The sequence below is a fragment of the Opisthorchis viverrini genome (assembly GCF_000715545.1).
Source record: "Opisthorchis viverrini unplaced genomic scaffold opera_v5_12, whole genome shotgun sequence".
NCBI lineage: Eukaryota > Metazoa > Platyhelminthes > Trematoda > Opisthorchiida > Opisthorchiidae > Opisthorchis > Opisthorchis viverrini.
This window is the reverse complement of record NW_008751668.1, coordinates 2010655-2032490: the sequence shown is the minus strand read 5'-3', so window position 1 is coordinate 2032490 and position 21836 is coordinate 2010655. Positions and strand designations below refer to the sequence as shown.

The window sequence follows — 21836 nt, the reverse complement described above, 5'->3', positions numbered from 1 at the left end:
TTTTTAAGCGGGACGAATGGGGTGTCTCCAGGGTGCGCTAGTTGAACAGTGGCATCGCACTCGCTTCATATACTAAATGTGTGTCCTGTACTGGCAAGAGTGAAGACTGATGATGAGCTCTAGTACGGACGAAGTATGAGTGCTTTTCCTCCCCTCCTATAAAACGGACTTGTGCGAATAACTGCGCCGGGACACAAGGACTGTTCAATCGATTTTCATGTGATTGTAATTGCTGTAAATCCGGTTACTACGCTCAGCTTATTTGTATGTTGACCTGCGAACTTGGATGGTCTTGGGAATCTCAACTCCCAAAGGCTCTGTGTGATGTGATGGAGTTAACAGATTTGAAAGCAAGCGTACTCTGTCAATTAGATACAGCTATACTAAAGCGACTAACTCGACTATATTCACCCCTTCAGATCGACTGCAGACAAAATTTGGTCTTGGGGTTGCGTGAACGATTACCAAAGATCTACTTCTCTGACGGCAACAGGTGACAAAATTCCTCTCATACCTTGTTTTCCCCAAGATGTCTTCAGTTATTTTAAGGACGTTGATTGTCTAATACAAAGAATCTTCAGGAGACCGTTTTTCAATTGTTTACACTGGATGTTTTACTGTCATCGATAATAAATGCTCCCGCTCTTGCAGTTTATTGTCCACATATCAGACAGGCGACATTTCCCTCCCATTTCCTGTTAATTATAAATGAGCCTTTTGCTCGCATAACATTCATTCTAGCAGTGCAGCTCTGACCCTATGCTTGAGAGCCATGCTGACTTCGAGTGCTATTGCCGTTGCTCCTGAGTGTCTGGACGGACAGCGTGTGCTGTTCGGACTAGACAGTGTTTAGTGTGATATAAACCGACTAGTATTGGATTCGGACCGTCCAAAGGCCCCACGTAGCTCCCATGAGGGTGTTAAGCCTAGGTCCTATACCCATCAGGTTGCTACTCACAATGAACGTTTCACTTCGGTTTTGCACGCCTCGATTGTCAATTCCACGTGGGTGGCTTACTCTCAGTACTTAAACACGGCGAATTTTCGACAACCGAGTCACTGCTTAGCGGATCAGTATGCGTATTCAGTAGTCCTTGAATGGTACATAGCCACCAACTTCCCGGATATAACTTGGAGAAGCATGGGTACGTCGATCACAGAAGTGTTATTTCAGTTAACTGATAGCTTTTACCAATAGGGAAACTCAAAAATTCTCCACACAACGAAACAGCGACTCATCTGTCCTATTCCCTCCCCTTACTATATAAATATCATCACCAGCCTATTTTTATCCTTTTCTTGCTACCGATGATAATGTCAGCTTGTGATCATATGGCTGTGCAACTGTGGTAAATGCTCAAAACACTGAACTGTAGACCCACTGACAATCAAATATTGGCTATGGACAGTCTCATCCTATGGAAACAAGGATGATAGGGCGCAGATAAACCTGACATTGTAAGCCCACCGGACTTAGTGGCCCACAGTCACGAGTAAAGTTTAATGAATTGAAATGGACCGCTAATCTTAACCTTTTGGATTTATACACTGTTGGAAATGACCCAAGGCATTTTGGATTTAGCATAGAACCTAAATTTTACTTTTCTATGTACGCTGTTTATACATCATTCTAGCAGATAGGTACTGTTTCATATATAAATATCTCTGATGAAGTGCATCCGTTTTTTGCACGCTTTCAGTATTCGTAGACAAAGAATTGCCATCGCCGTTGTTCTTCCGAGAAATAAATGCCAATCTTCAAGGTTTCCAGGTGATGACTGATGCGGCAATCTTTGCATGCTTAGCAACCGCGGCGTTCACATCTTTTTCATGCGAGGTTATCTGTAAAGAAGAGAAGAATGCAAGAAGTAAAATTCCAAATTTCGGAAACCACCGTCAGTTATTCAGAATGCAACCGGACCAAAGGCTGCATTATCATCATCATCGACAGCACGACATTAGTGTTCAACGCCGATGCTTCACTGCCGTACAACCATGATTTATTTGAAAGCCTTATTGTGAAGAAAAGAGTAAAGATGGACGGGGAAGGGACTTAGTGTTAGCTTACCACAATAACTCCGAGGTGCCTATACCTCCAGACACTCACTCAGGCCATCTGGATAGATGCTGACAACAAGAACGTCACTGACGTCGGTTGGCAGCCATATCTTGTAGTGTCTCCAGTCAGGCACAGTGAGGATTACGCGGTCCCCAACCTGGAAGGCGAGTAGCACCGACAGCATCCAAGCGTTTCGTGATCTCCTTCATACTCCTCTGCCAAGTCAAGGGTTGGCCACCCCTCTGTTTACGCCACTCTGAGTTGGGCATGGAAAACAGCACTCTCGTCGGCAAACGATGGTTCGGCATACGTTACACATGTCCCAACCAACGCAGATTCTGGTGCTGGACACATTCTTCAATGTAATTATCCATTGCACAACCGAAAACGCGCTTTCTAACTGCCTCGTTACGAATACGCCGACACCAACCCACACGAACTATGGTTCTGAGACAACGATTGTTGAACACCTGAAGACGTCTCAGTTCCGCTGCTCGAATAGGTCAAGTCTCACAGCCCGTACTGTAGCTTGATACACACTTCCCTCCAGATCCAGGGATAAACCATTCTGACGCCATAGGTGTCTCAAGTTAGCAAAGGCTGACTGTATTAAATTTGCGCCTCCTGTTGGGTCTTACTTTTTGCCGCCATTTTGTTTCCGATTCGAACTCATTGGCTTCGAATCGTCTGATCCTGACGGTCTGATTAATAGTCTCTTTTTAGGCTCTGTTTAGTGTAGGTAGGTTTTCTAAATCCAATGTAATAAATTTGAAGATAAAGATTCGAATTAAGCTGCAGTATTGCAAGCCAAAGAAACAACAAAACGGGGGATGAGCTTCGGTTGAAAGATTAGATATCACGTGACTCCACAATGCGCGGCTGATTCTTGTCCACTTACAGACCAGAATGGTCAAGCAGCTTCGATCCACTGAAGTGTTCCAGTTTGCCTGGCTTGTTAGTGCTTTTGATCCTGAGGCTGTGTATGCTTTTATACCGTCGTGAATTTGAGTGACAGTTTTTCTGTACTGAGCACACTTGAATCACACGCAACTATTCACTGACCGACTAACTTGCCCGTTGTCAGGACAACATAATATTTGTTCTTCTCCCTACCCGACGTAGCAAAACTAATGGAAGTTGACTAAGAATTAAAGCCAAGATTTGGCTTTTCAAAACAAAAAAAAAACAGACAGAAAGTGAGACATGGAATGCATTGGCTGGAAGGTAGATTCATACAGCTGCACATAACGCTGAATGAAGGAACTGTTAATTTGTTTGGAAAAGTGATGTCGGTCATAACTCTTACGGATCCCTGGGTATGATACGCGGTAGTTTACGTTCTTCTACACTAAAGGAAGTGAACTTCCCCACCGACAACTAAAATCATTCCTTAGAAGATCTACGTAAAATTCCTGAGTAAAACTTGTCTCCCATAAATTTTTAGACGAACTAGAAACACTCGTATTGTTTTGATACTTTCGTTCGAGCTTTGCGGTCACGAAGAGACTGGACCTTACTGTGGTGTGACGGCTTGTGTACCTCAGCGACCCACTGAGCTATACTAGGTGTGTGTGCGACACTCGAAGAGCCAGGGGCAGCCAGAACCACTGCACCACTGAGAATGGTTAAAGCTCCGACAAACACAGTAAACTGTCCCTCCAGGTTGAGTTTAGAACATGTATGGTGATTTGTTCCGCAAGAATAGCAATGCATCTGAATCCGCCCCCAAACACGGCCGCCTTTCAGTCAGCCTTTTGAGCAGAAGGCTTTGGATGAGAGCACTAATTGTTCTCCCATCTAGGCTTTGACACCAGGGCTATCTCGACTCTGTTCTTCGACCTACTTCTATCCCTGGTTGTTCTGTGGAGAGTGCGCCAAGCCCCGTTAGTACGTTATTTTCGCCATACCACTCATCTGCACTTTTCCATTCGAGGTGAGGCAGTGATACTACGCGACAGTGTGAGACAAAATCCAGTTACATGCACTACTAGGATTGTCACTGCTTTTATCTTTATAGTTATACAGTAAAATTATCGTCTTCGTAGGAAAGATCCCCCTAGAGTAGATGAATCTTATCTAGAATCCCTGAAGAACCCTGATGCTGAGGTGATTCAGTGGGTATCGGTTGCACCAGCTAAATATCTGCCATTGATCGTGAACTGAGAACAACGAGGGTTCCGGTGATCACGAAGAATAGCTTCTGAGCTAGAGGCCGTGGAAGAGTAATGTTCTGGAACATCGGTTCAATCATTCAACTCAACAATAAAGCCACGAAGGGGTTCTACACACCCCAGTCCAGTTTACATTATACTTAGAGGGCACAGGATTGCAACCGTCATAATAATGAGACCGGTAGCTGCATTGTTCCGTGAACCACATTGAGGTGATTTGTTGCTTCGATCGAGAAACTTAAGCTAGAAGGCAAGACAAGATAACGTACAGTGATGTGGATTCATTGGTGCAGGCGATCAACCCGCTTCAGTGTGTTTCCTGAGTTCTGGCTTGATAAGCCTGTAGAAATGCTCATATTTTGGTCAATCTGAATGGGCTATTCGCTGAGAAATACAACTGAGCTGTGATCCACTGATACGCACATGGTATTGATCTGAATCTTCGTACCGAGCTTTTGGTCGGATTGTATTCATGCTCTCTGTCTGTGTTAACCCTTCTAAACCATGTTGTTCTATCCTACCAACTAACTGTACCGTTCAGTTCAATCGAAAATGACTTCAAGTAAAAACACAGCCACCCATACTACAAAACATGAAAAATGTATTTACCAATCGTACGATCCATGGCACGAATTGAGCCCAGACACAAGAAATCGCTGGCTAGAATGACTACGGAAATGAAACTTGTGTAGTCTAATTAAATATCTACCATCCAGAACTCTGCCCTCTGAGATTTTAATTCCTAGTTTATCCTTCACTACCCCTGGTATGACGTCCATTCAGCTACTTCCCAACTATTCCATTTTCCATGCAGCATTGGCCAGTCACATCAGTCTTCTATTGCTTCTGATACCTTACCGATTTGTGCCACAAACTGACTGCTAACCTGTCCAAGTGGACATTCCAGTAGCTTCCTGTGTGATCTCTAAGAAGACCGAGTTTGATATATGCATGTACTAACTGATCCACTGCTATGCATTTTGGTGGAGAAATATGTTTTCCATTGACCTCGAAGGAAAACATATCCAAACCATCTGTTCGAGGATGGGTTCAAATGTCTAGCACATTTTTTGACAGTAGAGCCACAGTGACAGACTGCATACGTATTGTTTTTTTCTTTGAGGGGGAGGGCTAATAATGCTTACGCACAGTTAAACATCCTCATTAAATTTGCAATCTACCAGTGGCTGAACGGCTACGTACACTTTACAGGATAGATGGATGGTCTAGTGTCCCGGCTCAACCTTTTAGTTTACGATTTTGAGGGTGGATCAGATGCAGTTTGAATGAGCATATTTCGGAGGATGGTAGGTGTTCGAGGTGAGCAAATGTGATAGACATCAGCATAGTCTCGGATGGGTGCGGAGTGACTGCGTGGAATGAGAAGAAGCAGAAGTATGGTGCTGATGAATATTCCATCGTCATGATCTCAGCCCTACGTGCAATCGGTTGTGATGTCGACTTTTTTGTTCACCAACCATTATCATCATCTCTTATCGAGATATCTGCTTTCCTCAATCCACCAAGGCTGTTTTTGGACTGGGACTTCCTAAGGTGACAATCAGTGACTTGTGTTTGCTTGCCATTGTGGGCTCTCTGCGTACTTACGACACTTAAGCGTGGCACATGGCGCTGAGTGTACATTTTTGCCATTTAATCTCACACCAGACCCAGTATGACGGACACTTTGTGCCTGAGGTGCGAGTCTTGACTGTGCTAGCGCTTACCCCGCTTTGAAGAGCATTCAACATTGTTTATCCTTTCCTCAGTTGTTGGTCTTTACACTCGTATTTCCATACCAAACATTCTTATATACGTTGAGATCTAGAACTGTTGGTGGCATGACTTCTCTCTTTTTATCTAATATTCTTCTGTAACACTTCCACATCTATTCCTTGCATTCAGTTTTTATGGCTGTGACCATGCTCTTCAGAAATAAACTATAGTAAGTGGGCAACCAATTGTTAGAAAACTGCGATCCGAAGATTGGTGTTGGACGAGTGAATGGTTCTTGTGAGTCATTGGTGCGTGTGTGACTTTTTCTCACAGTATTGGATGCATTGTCACAATGAACACAACTTTTTGTGCCAAAAAAAAAACAAATGTAACCTTGTGCAAACATATGCTACAGGATAAACATACCGTCGTGTTTACCGACAACAGATTTGCAAGAATGAAACAGACACATTTACCAGAGTACCAGTAAACGACTGAAACCCCTAACATAAAGACTTACCGTATTCAGGTTATCCAATAGTATTCGACGCCCCTCGGGAGTTTCTGACAAGCACGTGATTACCTGGGATAAGCAAAACTAAAGCAAGTAAGTTTGACCCTATAAACTGCTGTGAAACAAAATGGAGACGTCATCAATGAACTAGTAGCCTACCTTCTCTCCCAACTCTGAGATAAACGACACGTGGACCTACTTTCCCTCATAGAAATCCTGGACTGAGATGGGGTGCGCGGTTGTGGGTAGCTGAGTGCACGAACCTGAGCCGCACCACATGCTTTCCAATATTCAGGTCGACTGTGGTGGGTGAACTACGCTTACGCTGTGCATACTCTTTCAGATAAATGTGGTTGTCATTTGATCTACTGAGTACCGGTTCCAGTGCGTATCAGGGATCGCCGCTCTATGGAGGCATGACTCTAAAATTAGCCGATACACCCGCTACACTAGCAGGTTTGTGTGTCACGCTGAAAAATGACCGTTAATGTGTCCCAACCCTCTCCGGGCTTTGAAGTGTACTCCTATCAACTGAACTGTGTTGTTCATTTTGCGTGCGACTTTTCGTGAGAATGTGATTGGGTTTGGTATACACTCTGTGCGCTATACCATCAACTCACTTGACTCAACAAGGAAGTTTACTGTCAATAAGCCAGGACAAGGATATCAACAACTGGCTCACGCGCATAAGGCGCACCTAAGGTCACACTTACTGGTAAACGGTAGTCTTGAAGGCCGACTTCCAGCGTCACTTCCACAGAATAAACAGGTCCAATTCAGCAGTCCGCATTGAGCACACCTTCGCCGCTTTGACTGCGCTTAGGTAACTTTGGTGTCAATCAGTTTGTTCAAAGTGTTACGAGAGGTGACTTTTCGGGGAAATTTAAAAGGAAATGGGGATGCAATTACCTCTGGAGGGAAGGTCTGTTTCATGAGGAACTCTATCGCTTCTGCATGGAGTGAGTGCTATTTAATGTAAGCATCTCTCAGGGACTTGACACACATTTTTCATAAAAAGATGAAACAAGGCATGTTGGCGTACTGCCTGTGGCCACAGTGGTTTTTGTTGTTCTGTTAGAACGCCTGACTTCTGTAGAATTAACTTAGAATGTGATTCATACTCGAGTACAACCAAACAAGGCGGTCGGAGCCACCTCACTAATGCTCACTTAGAGAAGTTGGAGACCAAAATCCTACTTGCGGATCAAAGTGATTTGGAAGCATCCTAATGGTAAAAGGGTGTTGACGCGCGTAAAGTGCAGTTGGATTTCCGTTAGTCGGCTGCGGCCGTAGTATCAAGCATCCCTCCCAAGATTAAACAGCCCATTAAAACAGACATTTTGGGGAGTTCAGCCGACGTTTCTTCATGCTTTTCATAGAATTCTGGATTTTGGACCAAAGATAACCAGGACACGAACAGCCTGGCAAACGTTAGGGGGCAAGTTCACCAGGCTGAGTGATTCCGTGGTAATAGGGAAAAACAGAGCTGTGTGCTGCTTACACGCTGGTATTCATACAGTTTGCTGTCGGTACATTTCTCCATTCCATTGTATTCTGTTCTCGAACTACTTTAAAACTTCAGTAGTCACAAAAGGTCACTAATTCCATACATTCTTGTCACCCGCCTATTCCTCGTTATCCTGAAGGATTCTCCCCCAAACCCCCACACACTCATTGTGGTGGCAAGAATCGGGTGGTGAAACGCGAGCACTGTCTTCAAGGATCACCATCATGTTGGAGAGAACACGGAAGAGGCCATGCCAGTGTAAGACATATTCCCATGTGCGTTTACAACAGCTGATAAGTACGGATCTTGTGCTTCACTGCTTGATGGAGTGGTTGCAACTTGTGGCGGAAACTCCAAGTGATTAAACACGATTGGTCTTTTTGAAGTATTTTGTTTAGTCCATCATACAATAGAATATTGCTCAAAAGATTGCTGGAAGCTCTTAGAATTTGTGGGTAGTTTCCTCTGTGAACATACAGTCCGATATCTCGAAAATCGTACCAACTGAAACATGAGGCGGCCTTTGTGCAAAACATTCAGTTAGAGGATATAAAAAAACAAGCGATTCGATTGAGTCTCCAGTAATAAAGAAAAAAATGATATACGAGTGGGTGTAGTTTTTGAAACAAAATATTACATTTCGGAAGATAGGACAAGCATTCCGAACGTCCTAACGACCAGCCTCCTAGAATTCAATCCGCTGCTGGACAAGGTTCCGTTTTTCTCACAGAAGTTTCGCCAGCCGAGTTTAGTAAGACGCCAACTTGGCAGAGTTTCAAAGTAGGTGGGAAGCTAGTTAACGAGATCTCCGTCAACAAGCAGACCAAACCAGTGTTGCTTATTGCTGGCAGCAGTAGATTTGTACATGAGGAGAACTTACAGTCAGGTGAAATCTAGTTAGACGCCTTTCCTCTTAAGTCTTGAAGACTTCAGTCTGGATGGCTATTACAAATTTCCCCGATCGGTTTAGTTTAGTGAGTGCTGGGACGATTCATGCTTATCCTTTACACCCAGATAACTCGCGATTAGAACTCAACTTAAAACATCTGCCCAACCAACATAAAGCCGCTGTTAACACGCGGTATAGTTTTCCTCTATTCTATTTTATTCTAATTCTATTCGACCATGTTCTGTTATGCTCCTATGTAGAAAGTGACCATTTCCACCACTGCAATCACGTGTCTCGTTGGTGTGAGCATTTCTGTTTGTTCTTCGTGTTTCGGCACAATCCTCTAACTATTGTTTGATATTCAGCTAAATTTCACGGTGGATTGCTGCCTCCACTTGTGCGCTCATTATTACTGCTGCGTTATTCTCTGGTTGTTTGACCCATCGGGCAGTGGTTTCACTTTACTTTTTAAACTCGGCCCTTGAATCTCTCAAAGGGATGACGAGTTCTTAAATGCGACAGTACTAGAATAGTGTTCTAACGTAACCCGTATTTAACACCTTTCTGATAGCTCCGGATGTTACTATGATGTAAAGGATGAGCAACTTTCAAAACCAGTCCTAGTTAGGTCTTTCTATCGGGGTCAGTATGAGTCTGCGTTGCCACTTAATCAAACTCACTCAATATTTGATGTCTTGAGGTTCTTTTGACGTCAGCTCCTTTCTCTGTTCGATTATTCCTTATTTTTCAGCACTGGTGTAGGATTGGATAGAAATAACACGAAAAATTCGACCCAGAAACCTATCATCAAAAGCATATAAACACCAGTGTCATATGCGAATGCGCGGTTTGCCCAATATCAGTGGCGGTTTAGAGAACCCATGAACACATTACCAAGGTTAGGTAACCTATGCGTCTCCCATATACTAGGACTATGTGCCATGTTGTGGTATCTGAACTTTTCTCCCTTACAAAGACGCTAAAATGAACACTTAGCCAGAAATGTGAAATCACGAGGTCGCACTCAGGTCATACATGTAGTCTAGTTGCCGTATGAGGGCAAAATTCAATGTCGTAAAACCATTAGATATTCCATTCTCGTGAGGTTCCCAGTGCGAGCTTCATTAACGTACAGTTAAGTAGGCAATCGTATAACTTACACCAAACGCAGTTTTCGGAAACACTAGTTGTTTCGTTTGTAGTCATTAAGTGTGGTTATATCAGAAGCAAGAATTCAAGATGCAAACACAGTACTCTATCTAACAACCGCGCTTCTGGCTACACAGCTTTGGCGATCCAGATGCTGCTGCCGCAGGATGTGCAGCGGTTGGCATTGTCTAAACCAACGGGCAGAAGTCAGCGAAATACACCCATTTGCAAACTAGTTTGGTGAGAGACTCACCTGGAACCCAGCTGAATCTCTAGTTTGTGACGCTTCCAGGCAACTGAATGTGTCGCACCATACTGCCTCATGTTTCAGTTACTACGATATTCCAGATATCGCGATGTATATTTGTAACGCACAACTCATAAAGTTGCTGAAAATTCATCAACAGTCCACGACCGGTTTCACCCTTCTTGGGGCTCATCAGGTAAGCGGAAGGATTTTTGTTTGAATGGATACCAGTTGATAGTCGCCTCTGTGCGATCCGTCCGACAGTGTCTCTGAACAAGTCTCACAAGCGGGGGTAGCTCTTGTAAACCGCTCCTGCCTAGTATTATCTCATTTCTCCCTGTCAATATCTGTCACGGTTTTGTACAAAGTTTGTTTTAAGGAAATAAAACAATCAGCCCCCGCTTCTTGGGCTCAACGTGAATTGGCGGCTTCTTCTGAGTGACTGCTGTTGTGGCTGGCAATTGAACAATATTGGCTATCACTAATTTTCAACGTAGATAAAAATCTTAACTGTAAACGCTGGATCTATCTATTCACGTCAGCGGATTAACATTGAGGTTACCGAAGGTTTGGAATACCATGAAAGCAGAACCTTCTCTTCTTGATGCGGTGTCTGAACAGAGTGCGGACCTTCAGAATTTCCTCTTGTGAAAAGTAAGTCAAGATTTCCTTGGATTGTTCTCCTTGTCACATTGTATCTGACTCACATTAATAGTTCGTTCTGCTCATTAGAGACTCATTAAGACCGTTAATCGCAACTGCCAGTCACAACAACAGTCACGCAGCAGACGGCGCAAATTCACGTTCAACCCAAGAAGTACCGGCATGTTATGCACTTCATTGAAAGAGATGTTGCACAATAACGTGACCGATATTAACAGGGAGAAAGGAGATGATATGGAGCGTGGAAAATAGCAAGTTACAAGTGGTACAGATAAGTTAGGACCACGATTTAGTTCAATGTTTGCTTAGGCCGTCTAGTTGATTGGCTACGGACACAGTGGAGAAGTGTCATACTCTTCGTTATTGACAAAACTACATTTAAGTTAGTACATTTGAACTCACCTTCAGTGCATTTACGCGAACTCGGCTGATTTCATCGTCCACCAGTTGGAGTAAGTGTGGGATCGCTCCGGCATTCAATGTCGTATAGCGTCCATGATTAGTTGTGCATATGCTGGATTTGATCACAAAATGATAACAGTGGAAACTATTCACAAAACCGAATGGTTATCTATAAAAGCCGGAAACCTTCTGTATGGAGTGAAAACAGTCTGATTACATGTGCAGGTGCAAAGCTATGTCGAGTCAGTTCACCGCAACTGTGAGTTGGTCTATGCAAAGAATCGAGTGGATATCAAACCTATTAAATTCATACCATGCGTTTGCACTCCACGAATGACTACAGATCGACAAAGCGGTCAGGGATGTTATCAACCAATCAAAAATAAACGAATCTCAATGACCAGACGCTTTACTAGATTTTGCGTACGTGAATTCGAAAGTATGACAATTATGACAAGATCTTTGCCCAAGCCGGGCACGACCTTCCGATGTTCCGAAATGGCAAAAATTTGCGGGAATAGACGGCTCATAAAACACAACTGAGTCTAGAACTACGGTGAATTCCACGAAATGTTAAATTGGGGTCTGTCATAGTCCAGTTGGCCCAAGGAAGCCGTCAGCTTGGTATGTCAACTATATCAGATATTGCGGTGCTCAAGAGCCACATGATGTAGTCCAGCCTTCTATGTTTCTTATGTTTTTAAACTTAACATTTTCTGTGATTTGTCGTCGTTTGAATAGTGTTTCACGACGACATTGTAGAGAAGGAACATCACTTCCAAGATGCTCCTTTGCGTTCTGAGGCTTCATTTTGAAGGACTGATCGATGGAAGCGTTGAAAAAAGCAGCATTGTGCAACTCTTTTCATGCGTATTGAGAGCAACAGCAGTGTTCATCCCAATAACTTCAAAACGAGTTATTTGGATGCGTTGCCTGACAACTTACAAATGGTATGTAGGATTGCAAAGATGTCAATGAGTGACCCAACCAAAATGAACCAATTTGCTGTGTGCATGAATAAAATCTGCGACCACGTGGTATCTGAGTGAACAGTATGAGATCTGAACAGTAAAGTCAAAAAACAATCTTATGTATCAACCCAACTCTTTTCATGCGTATTGAGAGCAACAGCAGTGTTCATCCCAATAACTTCAAAACGAGTTATTTGGATGCGTTGCCTGACAACTTACAAATGGTATGTAGGATTGCAAAGATGTCAATGAGTGACCCAACCAAAATGAACCAATTTGCTGTGTGCATGAATAAAATCTGCGACCACGTGGTATCTGAGTGAACAGTATGAGATCTGAACAGTAAAGTCAAAAAACAATCTTAGTGTATCAACCTGATGAATCGAAATGCTCATTGAAGTACTTTCCCAGGGATTGCAAGCACGTTTCAAGCAAATTTCAGCACACATCAACTTTACCATTCAGGATAAAAATTTAAAATTCTTCGCATTATGTATCGTATCTTTCAAGAGCAAACGTCGTCCAGCTCTAGCGGAGTTCGACCTCCAGACGACAAAAAGTGTTCCACTTCCACACCGAATGAATAAACAAGACAGAATAGGCTTCTGGAAAGATTTGGTCTCGTAATTTGATGAGTTCTTTGGATGAACAATCGAACTTGACTGAGGTAAGTTACTCTAACCAGACAAATCTGAAGCCATACTTATGGATTCCCGGAAGTAGAAAAAGAGACTATAGGATCTTGTTTCCTCCGCAAAATTATTTTTTGGGGTTTGACTTACTCAGACCTTTATTGAAGTTATATACCTCAGCGTGTCTGATGGAAATTATTTTAATAAAAGTTACTTTGCGAGTGGTTCTCCTCTAGGTCCACTTCCGGCGGATGTGTTCATTTCTAAACCATAAACAGCCACATTTGAAATCACAGTGAATTACTCGGTCGGTGCAGCTAATATGCGACCATATATTCTATTCCCCTGTTAGGATGAAGATGACCAATGACTGCTATCAGAATTTACTTCGACCTTAATGGTTCCACTGTATAAGAGATCGAGAACACACTAACATTTGGGGACGTGAACTAGGTCATGCGAATATAGGGTACATTTCAAAGGGCTATACGTCTCAAAAAGACTCGCCACAAGCACTTTAGCAGCTCATTAGGTACGAAACAGTAGATGACATTAGTTAAAACTACACATGTTTTTTTAATTCGGGCGGAAATTTTTAATTGAAATTCTTATAATTGCAAACCGATAAACCATCTTGCTCAGTGATGGCGCTAAACAAGTTTTCTGTACAGATTTTATTACTTTTTATAGTTTTCAGTAATAAACTCAGTACGACCCTAAAATTCAAATGTAAGGCCAAAAGTAAGGCCACCTATGATTGCATCTTGTTTTTAATGTTAATTCCGAAGAGGCCGCTTTGCATTTTAAGGATCCACTTACTTCTCAATATATGCGCAGGAAGACTTTTAAAACGTAACTCCAGTATCACAGCTCTGAAATAAACCGTTTTAATCTTCGGTCGTTTGTACGTTAATCGACTTCTATGACAAAATTACCTTTGATTTTAGTGATGATAAGCAGAACAATAACACAGATGTTATTTTGGATGACTGCTAATAATAGTATCACTGACAGCAGTGTCCATAGCAATGAAAACGAAGGCAGCCAACCATGATTGTTTTATCTTCAACGAAGCCAAAAAATCGTTCTAAGGAAAATTCACTTGCATCAAGGAAACTTCTATCATTAGGCTTGCCCAGAATGTCGCCACTACTGTGTAGTCGACCAGAATTCCATCAAACGGTCTTTTGCTGAGTTACGAGAAAAGTAACTGAATTAAACCTCCCAAAACATGTTTGAAACGGCTCAAAACAAGGAGAACTCACAAAGCCAGTGCTCCTGCCGCCGAAGCTCTTACGGTTTCAGAATTGTCTTTCAACAGTTCAACCAGGGCTGGGATCGTTTCATTATCCAGTGCTTCTTGTTTACCAATGGGGTTCACACTATGAGATGAATTGATTTCTTTCGATGAAAGCTTACCTCAGGCGGAGGATATTTTGCGCTGCGCGAGCCCTGACCTCTGGACTCTCATGGGATAACAGTTGGGTAAAAAGAGGCATGCCACCTGACTCTAATCCTTTTGTGGTACCAAAACTAAGACAGTGATTTAGTGTATCCAAGACTACAATCTGAAACAATCTGATTAGAATATTGGCAATCGAGAAATCCAACCTTGATTTCGTCTACTTCATCTCTGGCGCAGTTGATCAGTAAGGGTACGTATCCATTCTCCACCACAGCTAAAGCACCATCCGGTGACGTAGTTAGTAGTTCAATGGCTTTTTGTGCATTTAGCCGCACTATATCGACCTCACTTAGCTTGATCAGATTTAAAAATGACTGGAGTATGTTTTGGTCCAAGAAGGCCACCCTACCAAGTTCATGTTCTGAGAAATGGGGCTCAAGATTGACGAACAACAGCAACTTACGACAAAGCACCACAAAGCACTCAGTGGCGTAAGCTCGGCACGGGACATCTGGATCTTCAAGTAGTATGTTCAGAGAAGTGACAACACCTGCGTGACTAAATATTATGTGGTTGAAGGGAGAGGTTACCTTCATTTATAGCCTCGGCAATATGTTCATGATCATGAAGGTAGTCGCACAAAGTCTTAACGGCACGTTGTCTGGTTAGCAGTATGGCATCATGAAGTTCATGGTTCTAGAATCATATAAATGAAAGCATGTGAGTATATTAATCGCCGGGATTAAAACTTAAAAAAAACAATCCTTCGGATGCGGAACTAATTTGTTGACAGCTATCGTCCTGCCCCAATGGAGGCGCGAGTGGCAAAAATCGGGGCAACGGAGTTTTAATGAGAAACATAACCAGATCGAGGGGGTGGAGGAAAAAAATGGTAATAACCTGAGGGCCTACATTTCTAACAGCCTGACAGATAGTTTGGACAGGAAGTGATGGCGTGCACATTAGAAACTCTGGTTTGCCGCTAATTCCTGCGGCATCTCTAGCAAAACAAGGGCCAGTAAGTGTCATAGGGTCACGCCCACGTTAGCAGTCACTTTGAAGCTTTTGTCAAGAACCTTTTCCTTAGTCCCCGTATTGAGATCCCATTGGGAATTCGAATATCACCAACAGCTTCAATGTTTCTTTGATGAAAAAAGTGTTAAGTAAAGCAAGTAACTACAAAAAGTAAGGCATTCTTCATTTCAGAAAGTCTCGGAATTCTTTACAAAGTGCTTTGAGTTTTCTTCCAATATCTTAGGATCTTAGTGTTTTGACAAGTCCCTGAAGATGAGTCAATAATAATCCAAGCTGTTAAACGAGATAGGCCGTCTGAGATACCCCAGTGATCTCTAAGTTACCATCCAGGAACTTATGAATCCCTCAACAGCCATCCTGGGGACTTTATTGATACGCTATATGAGAAACACCATTATGAACAAATGTAGACCAAGATATTGTCATGTCCTTCCATAAGCTCATGGAGTGCCATTTTGATTCACAGTGACGATTGTTCGATTTTTTAAGTTGTAGGAATAGAAGATAAAAAAGAATTGAAGTCAAGCCCACTTTGTAAGTACAAATAATTAGTGAATGCACTTGGTCGTTTTGGCTTTAGACGGTTTCAAAAACATTAACATAGCCAGGACCTCATACTGAAAACCAAAGACCCTTCCCTGTTCCAATACATATAGAATATCTGTTGGAAAGGAATATCCGAAAACACTTTAGTACCCAGTGACGATATCTTTGTGATTAGAAAAGCTAAAGACAGCAAGCGAAGACTAGTGTAGGAGGGTTCCAATGAGTCTGTGTTAATTTTTGGTATACAGCTCGCGTTTACTCTAATCTAAATGCACAAAATACTCATAGGTGATAGCACCCAAAGCGCCAAACCCTGGTATAATATACCTGGGTCTAGAAAATTAAAGCGGAAGTTGACAGAGCAGTTCTTAATTTTGTATTCCTAGCTCATGCATTGGAGCTCATTTGCTACACTCATCACCATGTTTTAAGCGATAAAGCGACCAATGTTTTCCAGCTAGATGTAGTTTGATTTGGGAATGTACATCTTCTACTAGTTCAGCAGTCAACCTGTTTAACCATGATCTTGGATCCATTTACCTAGTTAATTAAATGATCTAATCAAACGTCCTGTCTATCCGTGAACCATAATCTCAGATTCAGAACGCGTACAAGACAGTCCCGCAATCAACTCTGTTTGACTGTGAAAAAGGAGCCAGTAAGCACCCCTTTCATGGGTTTTATTCAAACAAAAAACTAAAATTCAACCATAAGGTTGCCTAAAATTGTGCAAAAAATAAAGCAGTCTAGTCAAGACTGTAGTAAAACTTCGCTTTAAGGTTTTCAAGAAATACACTCATTTGCAAATCAATTTGGTTTTCACGAAAGACTCAACTGAATCTCTCGTTTATGATATTCTACAATCAAAAATGCTACACACAGACCACCTCATGCTTCAGTTAGCAGATAGTCGAGATATCGCAGTATATTTTCATAAAATTCACTTGTAGAATATCACAAGCGAGAGATTCAGTTGAGTCTCTATTGAAAACCAAATTGATCCGCAAATGAGTGTATCTCTCGAAAACAGTCCAATTTAGGTGCAAGTAGAGCATGAAATGGACGGAAACGCGGGTACTGCGCCTACCTAATGAGTCCCAAGAAGGACGAAACCGGTAGTGCGTTGTCGAAGGATTTTCAGCAACTCTGTGAGTAGTTTCCTTTATCGTTTTAAGGTGCTTTACAGTCATTTCTTGTTTCAGACCGGGGGCTGGGATAAAATATAACGAGTTTGTTTAACTTACCCCGATTGTGTTTGTAATTAAAGTTGCATGAATAGCCACTCACAGACTAAAAGAGTAGCCGGAAAATCATGGTTTTCAGCAAAATTTAAATCCAGTTTTCTCTCTACCATCCGGAGCGGTGAGTGGGAACACAAAGGCCTTGTTTAAGTGAACACAGTTGTGATCCATAGCAGTTGAGTTCATACTTAAAAAAGGCTATAGTTGAGGCTGCATATATTAGCCCAGACTTCCAGCCTGTATTGAGTATTGAACAAGCTCCATGGTGGTTCATTAATCCTAGCGATCGCTCAACGGTGGTTATCAGATATAAACTTATAGGTACGGAATTAGCCGTTTTTTCCTGATTTTCTTTACAAATTGCTTCAAGATACTCAAATGAGGAACTTATTTGAACTGTCTTATGAGAAAATACCTTTCCAGTGAACTCATTACCGCTTTGGCATCCACCTAGACATGTAATTTATCCATCCATCACTGACATCAGTAAGTCCCTTGCTGTCGTCTAATTAGTTTAAATGGTAGGGTGAACGTTCCAGTAGTAGATGCTAGAAAAGTTCACGGACGCTAATTGTGAGAACTGAGCATGACTTATTGCGGAGCTTTAGGCAGGTGAAAGACAGCTATCAGTTCGGCCAATAAAACGTCCCTATTAAGGTTCTCACTACCTTAGCAAGCAGCAAAACTTTTTACTGAATATTCGTAAAATACTAGGGACTGACAATAGGTACTTTAAACAAAACATTGCAAGTGTAAACGTTTATATTATCCAGGATGGAGAAAGCAAATTAAAACTGGCGATGATAATATTTTACTGTCAATAAATGATTTTTTCCATTCGGTGTTCGACTGCTTTATGAGTCTCCACCCCGGTTTCTGAGTGGATGAGGTCGATGAAAATATTCGGCAGACTCATGCTGGATCCCAAATCAGTGTTCTTAAAAATGCCTATAATGTCTCTCCAAATAGTCTGTGAATGTGCTCTAAAGATGGAGTTAGAAATGCATCTTATCTGCAGTTTCCCTCGAGCAAGGCCATTGCTTCAATAGGATAGAAGTCAAAGTCTTCGAGTTTCTAATTCTTTTCCGTAAAGCCAGTGTTCAGGAAAAGAATAACAAATTTAAGCATCTGCGTTGCAATCAAAACACTGAGGCAGTTTTGGTTCACCCAGTTGACAGTAATCAACCTTAAGTAATTAAAAAGCAACAGCCAGCAAAAAGGCAATCGCATGAAGGATTTTAAAACTACAAAACATGAAACAATGGGCACTTAGACCTTTCAGCTACCAACAACAATAACAGAGAGCTGTTCTTCTTGGTGGTGGTTAGACATATCAAAAGATTCATAACAGTGCTGTTGTACGTGATACTTTCAAGATAAAAACTGAAAAGCTGTCATTGCTTTCGTAAAAACAAGTGCTGAGAACTCTTAATTTGGGAGATTATTGCAACGAACGCGCGTATAACTCTCAACGAGGGACTCAAAAAGCAACCAATAAAAGACATCACTATTGCTATTCAGTACATCTTAGTTTTTATTCTAGACAAAATAATGCGTTACCCATGAAAAGTGTTCAGAAAAGCCCGAATAGGATTAAAAGCGCTGACTAACAACCACAGGCTTTCATGTTCAAGTTCTGCTTTTGAGTTATGAAGAATTAATAGTTGGTTGATGAGCCCTTTTCTTCAGGGCCAGAATGTTTCCCTAGTCTGTTTACCAGATGTAATCCAATGACTTGGCAAAAATGCATACAGAGCATGAATAAAAACTAATGCGGCCTCAGTGGAAACAAAAGCTGTCGCAAATGTACGTTGTACGACTTTTTTCATTCTGGAGTGTCTTTGAACACTTCAGAGATCACCTGTTAATTAGGCTACTATTTTGAAATCACGTCCCCAGTTGGTGTGACATACAAAAAATAACGAATGTACCAGCTTAAGGCGCAATGTTTGCCCAGCAACTGTAATAAAAATGTTGTGCGATTCGTAAACGTGCATCCAAAAATTATCCTGGTTTGCTACTTTTAAGACTTTGTTCGTTTGATTATCCTTCCAGCTCAATTACCATTTTGGTTTTCATTCTCTAGCTTCTTCGAAATCACCGTTATATTCCATTTATGCAAGAAATCCAATTCTTCTTGCTTTTTTATTGGTAAAATATAGCAAGTTGGAAACATAGGCCTCTGTTTTGACTTTTTATTAAACATTCAAAGAACATAGGTTCCCTCAGCTCAAGTCCACGATATTTGTGAACGTGCATTTCAGCTATCGTTTTAAAGTAAATCAGTATCCCGGTGAGATCCAGCAATGTTATTTACACCCTCTTTTAAGTGATTAGTTTTGTTTCGTGTTCGCTAGAAATAATTATGGGTATGTGTTTCTCAGCGCTAGCTAGGATGTCGAGGTTCGCCGTCAGTCCGCCCTTTTCGTATTTTTCATAGTATTTTTTCATCCCCAGATAACAGCACACAAGACTGACTCTAGTGACCTGAGAAAGTTATTTTGCAGTAAACGTAGTCTTAGTTCCGAGACAAATTTTGTAATACTCTGTTAACTCTATACTCTCGTTTTAAATAAGTGCTGCAAACTAGTCATTTATGCTTCTGCTGGTAAGCGAATGCCAGCATCTATTTGCGCAGTTAGTTCCTGATCCTTTAAGGTGTTAAGACTGTGTGAGTTTATTGTGCTCTACTATTTAACAATCCTAATCAAAGATATCCGAAATCCTACGCACAATATTTCGTCGTTAGTTTATATCATGTCATTGTCCATCGACCGCTACTCCGTTAAAAGTACAACTTTATTCGTGAAAAAATATACGCTAGGACAAGGTCTCCTCAGATCACTAATGAACAAAGCTGTGGTAGCTATAACGACCGTACAATAAGGCTACTTCTGCCGCCAATGATGGTTTCATGGCAGTGTTTAGTGAACCACATACCCCTAGCACGGTCACGGCAATTTGATGAAATGTTTTGGGACTATAATTCAGGTTGGGTCACGGTTCATAAGTGTTTTGCTTTAATGAATTTAAAATAAGTATTATGTTGCCTAAGAGATCAAGACCTTCATTACTTCTTCTGTCCTTACTTACTTACGTCATATGTTTTAAAGAATACAAGGCCGTTATTGTAAACAAGAGTTTGCGATTCATTCAGTCCCGGATTTTGCTAGCTCCAACACCTGTTGGAAGAATTTACACTTACCTAGATTGTATAACCAGCATACAATAGTACGTTTCCGTTCTGTTGATTGCTACATTCCATTTATCCCTCGAATTTTAAAACAAAAAAACAAGTGAGTTGAGTTTGTCACCAGTTCACACCAGTTTGACACACCAGTTCAAGTGTCAACCAGAGGACATTGTCCGAGGTGAAGTCGATTTGATTAACCAACAAGTACTTCGATGTAAGATAGTCATCTTTGGGTGAATTGGCGAAAATCAACGATGATAATATTTTACTATCATCATCAATGCCTTCATTTTTACACTTGTTATCCTTCGACGATGCAGCACGATGTCTTAGGAAAACCATGTACGGTTGGTAATTAAGTAAGGCGTTTGGTAATAGTTTGGATGCCGTCAGGCTGAGTGGTTAGATCAAATATTATGGGGCGCATCCGATTAGCCAGTACACATAAATCAACTCATTTAAGGATGAAAAAGTCAGCCGTGTAGCGTCTGCATTCCGTTATCACATTTACCATTCTTCCTGAAATTAAACCACACTTTGTAACTGTCGTTCACATTGCATCATGACGTTTGTTTTAATGTTACGAATACACAATTTTCCGGCGCGACCTGCTGACTTCTTGCTGAACGAGCGTATTTACGCTCCGTTGAACTGTTTGTTGACTGCCGTACCCATTTTCCACTACCCGTGGATTTGACTCCGAGTTCAGTCATTTTCAGACCGCTCGCCGGAGTTTGGATCGCCCAACCGAAAAGCGGATACTTCAGTCGGAAATATTTTAAACTTCCCATATACCTACGGAAGTAACTTTATTGGGTGGAATTGCGAGTGTGCTCGTTTTTGTGGTATATAACGTCCATCGTAAATGTGCACGCCAAACTGGGCGCAGCAGATTGTCTACCATTGTTTTGGGCGTAAAAGTGATACTCTGGAGTGTGGTGCGCGTCAGATAAACTGTTCTATACATTCTTCTCTCCAAGCATAAGGAAGCGACAAGACATAATCTTTCCCAATTTGCTTAATTCAACGAGACAGAATTATCTGCAACCATTTATGGCCAAACCAGCTGTTTCGCTAAGCGACCCGCTCCCTCCGTTCCCAGCTAGCCACTGACGAAGTTCCCGATCGATGATTTCTGTATTGGCGTTCGCAAGCGAGACTGGCTTCCTCTCTTGACTGTGACGTCAAGATTAATTCGTATTACCTTGCGGTACAGCCAGTTTGCACCACAGCGTTGGTCAAACGAAGGTAACAATGTGTGTCAGCTCTTGCTCTCACGCATGTTTATGCGTAAATTCGGAGGCCCCCTAAACGACCAAGCTTGTTACATTCCACAGAGGCATGCATGGTGTCGCGTGCACGCGTTTTGGTTTGTAATTTTACATGTAGAGATGATAAATTCGTTGAGGAGCTAGATTTAAACTCGAACTAATGGGTATTCAAATAACTCCCGGATTGCTTTCGAAGCAAAACGGGGACCGGTTAGCGTGAACGCA

At 41.9% G+C, this 21836-nt stretch overlaps 1 protein-coding gene across 1 annotated transcript in view; it reads right to left on the bottom strand.

Annotated features, from left to right (window-relative positions):
- Positions 1 to 1576: 1576 nt before the first annotated feature.
- The window catches only part of T265_12728 (hypothetical protein), a gene marked incomplete at both ends in the record, with an annotated part of 24717 nt that continues 4457 nt past the window's right edge, over positions 1577 to 21836 (bottom strand). The window contains 7 exons of the mRNA XM_009165168.1: positions 1577 to 1842; positions 6467 to 6529; positions 11318 to 11429; positions 14186 to 14302; positions 14340 to 14488; positions 14532 to 14875; positions 14916 to 15021. Coding sequence (XP_009163432.1) covers positions 1759 to 1842; positions 6467 to 6529; positions 11318 to 11429; positions 14186 to 14302; positions 14340 to 14488; positions 14532 to 14875; positions 14916 to 15021 — 975 coding nt within the window. The remainder of the gene's footprint in view (positions 1843 to 6466; positions 6530 to 11317; positions 11430 to 14185; positions 14303 to 14339; positions 14489 to 14531; positions 14876 to 14915; positions 15022 to 21836) is intronic.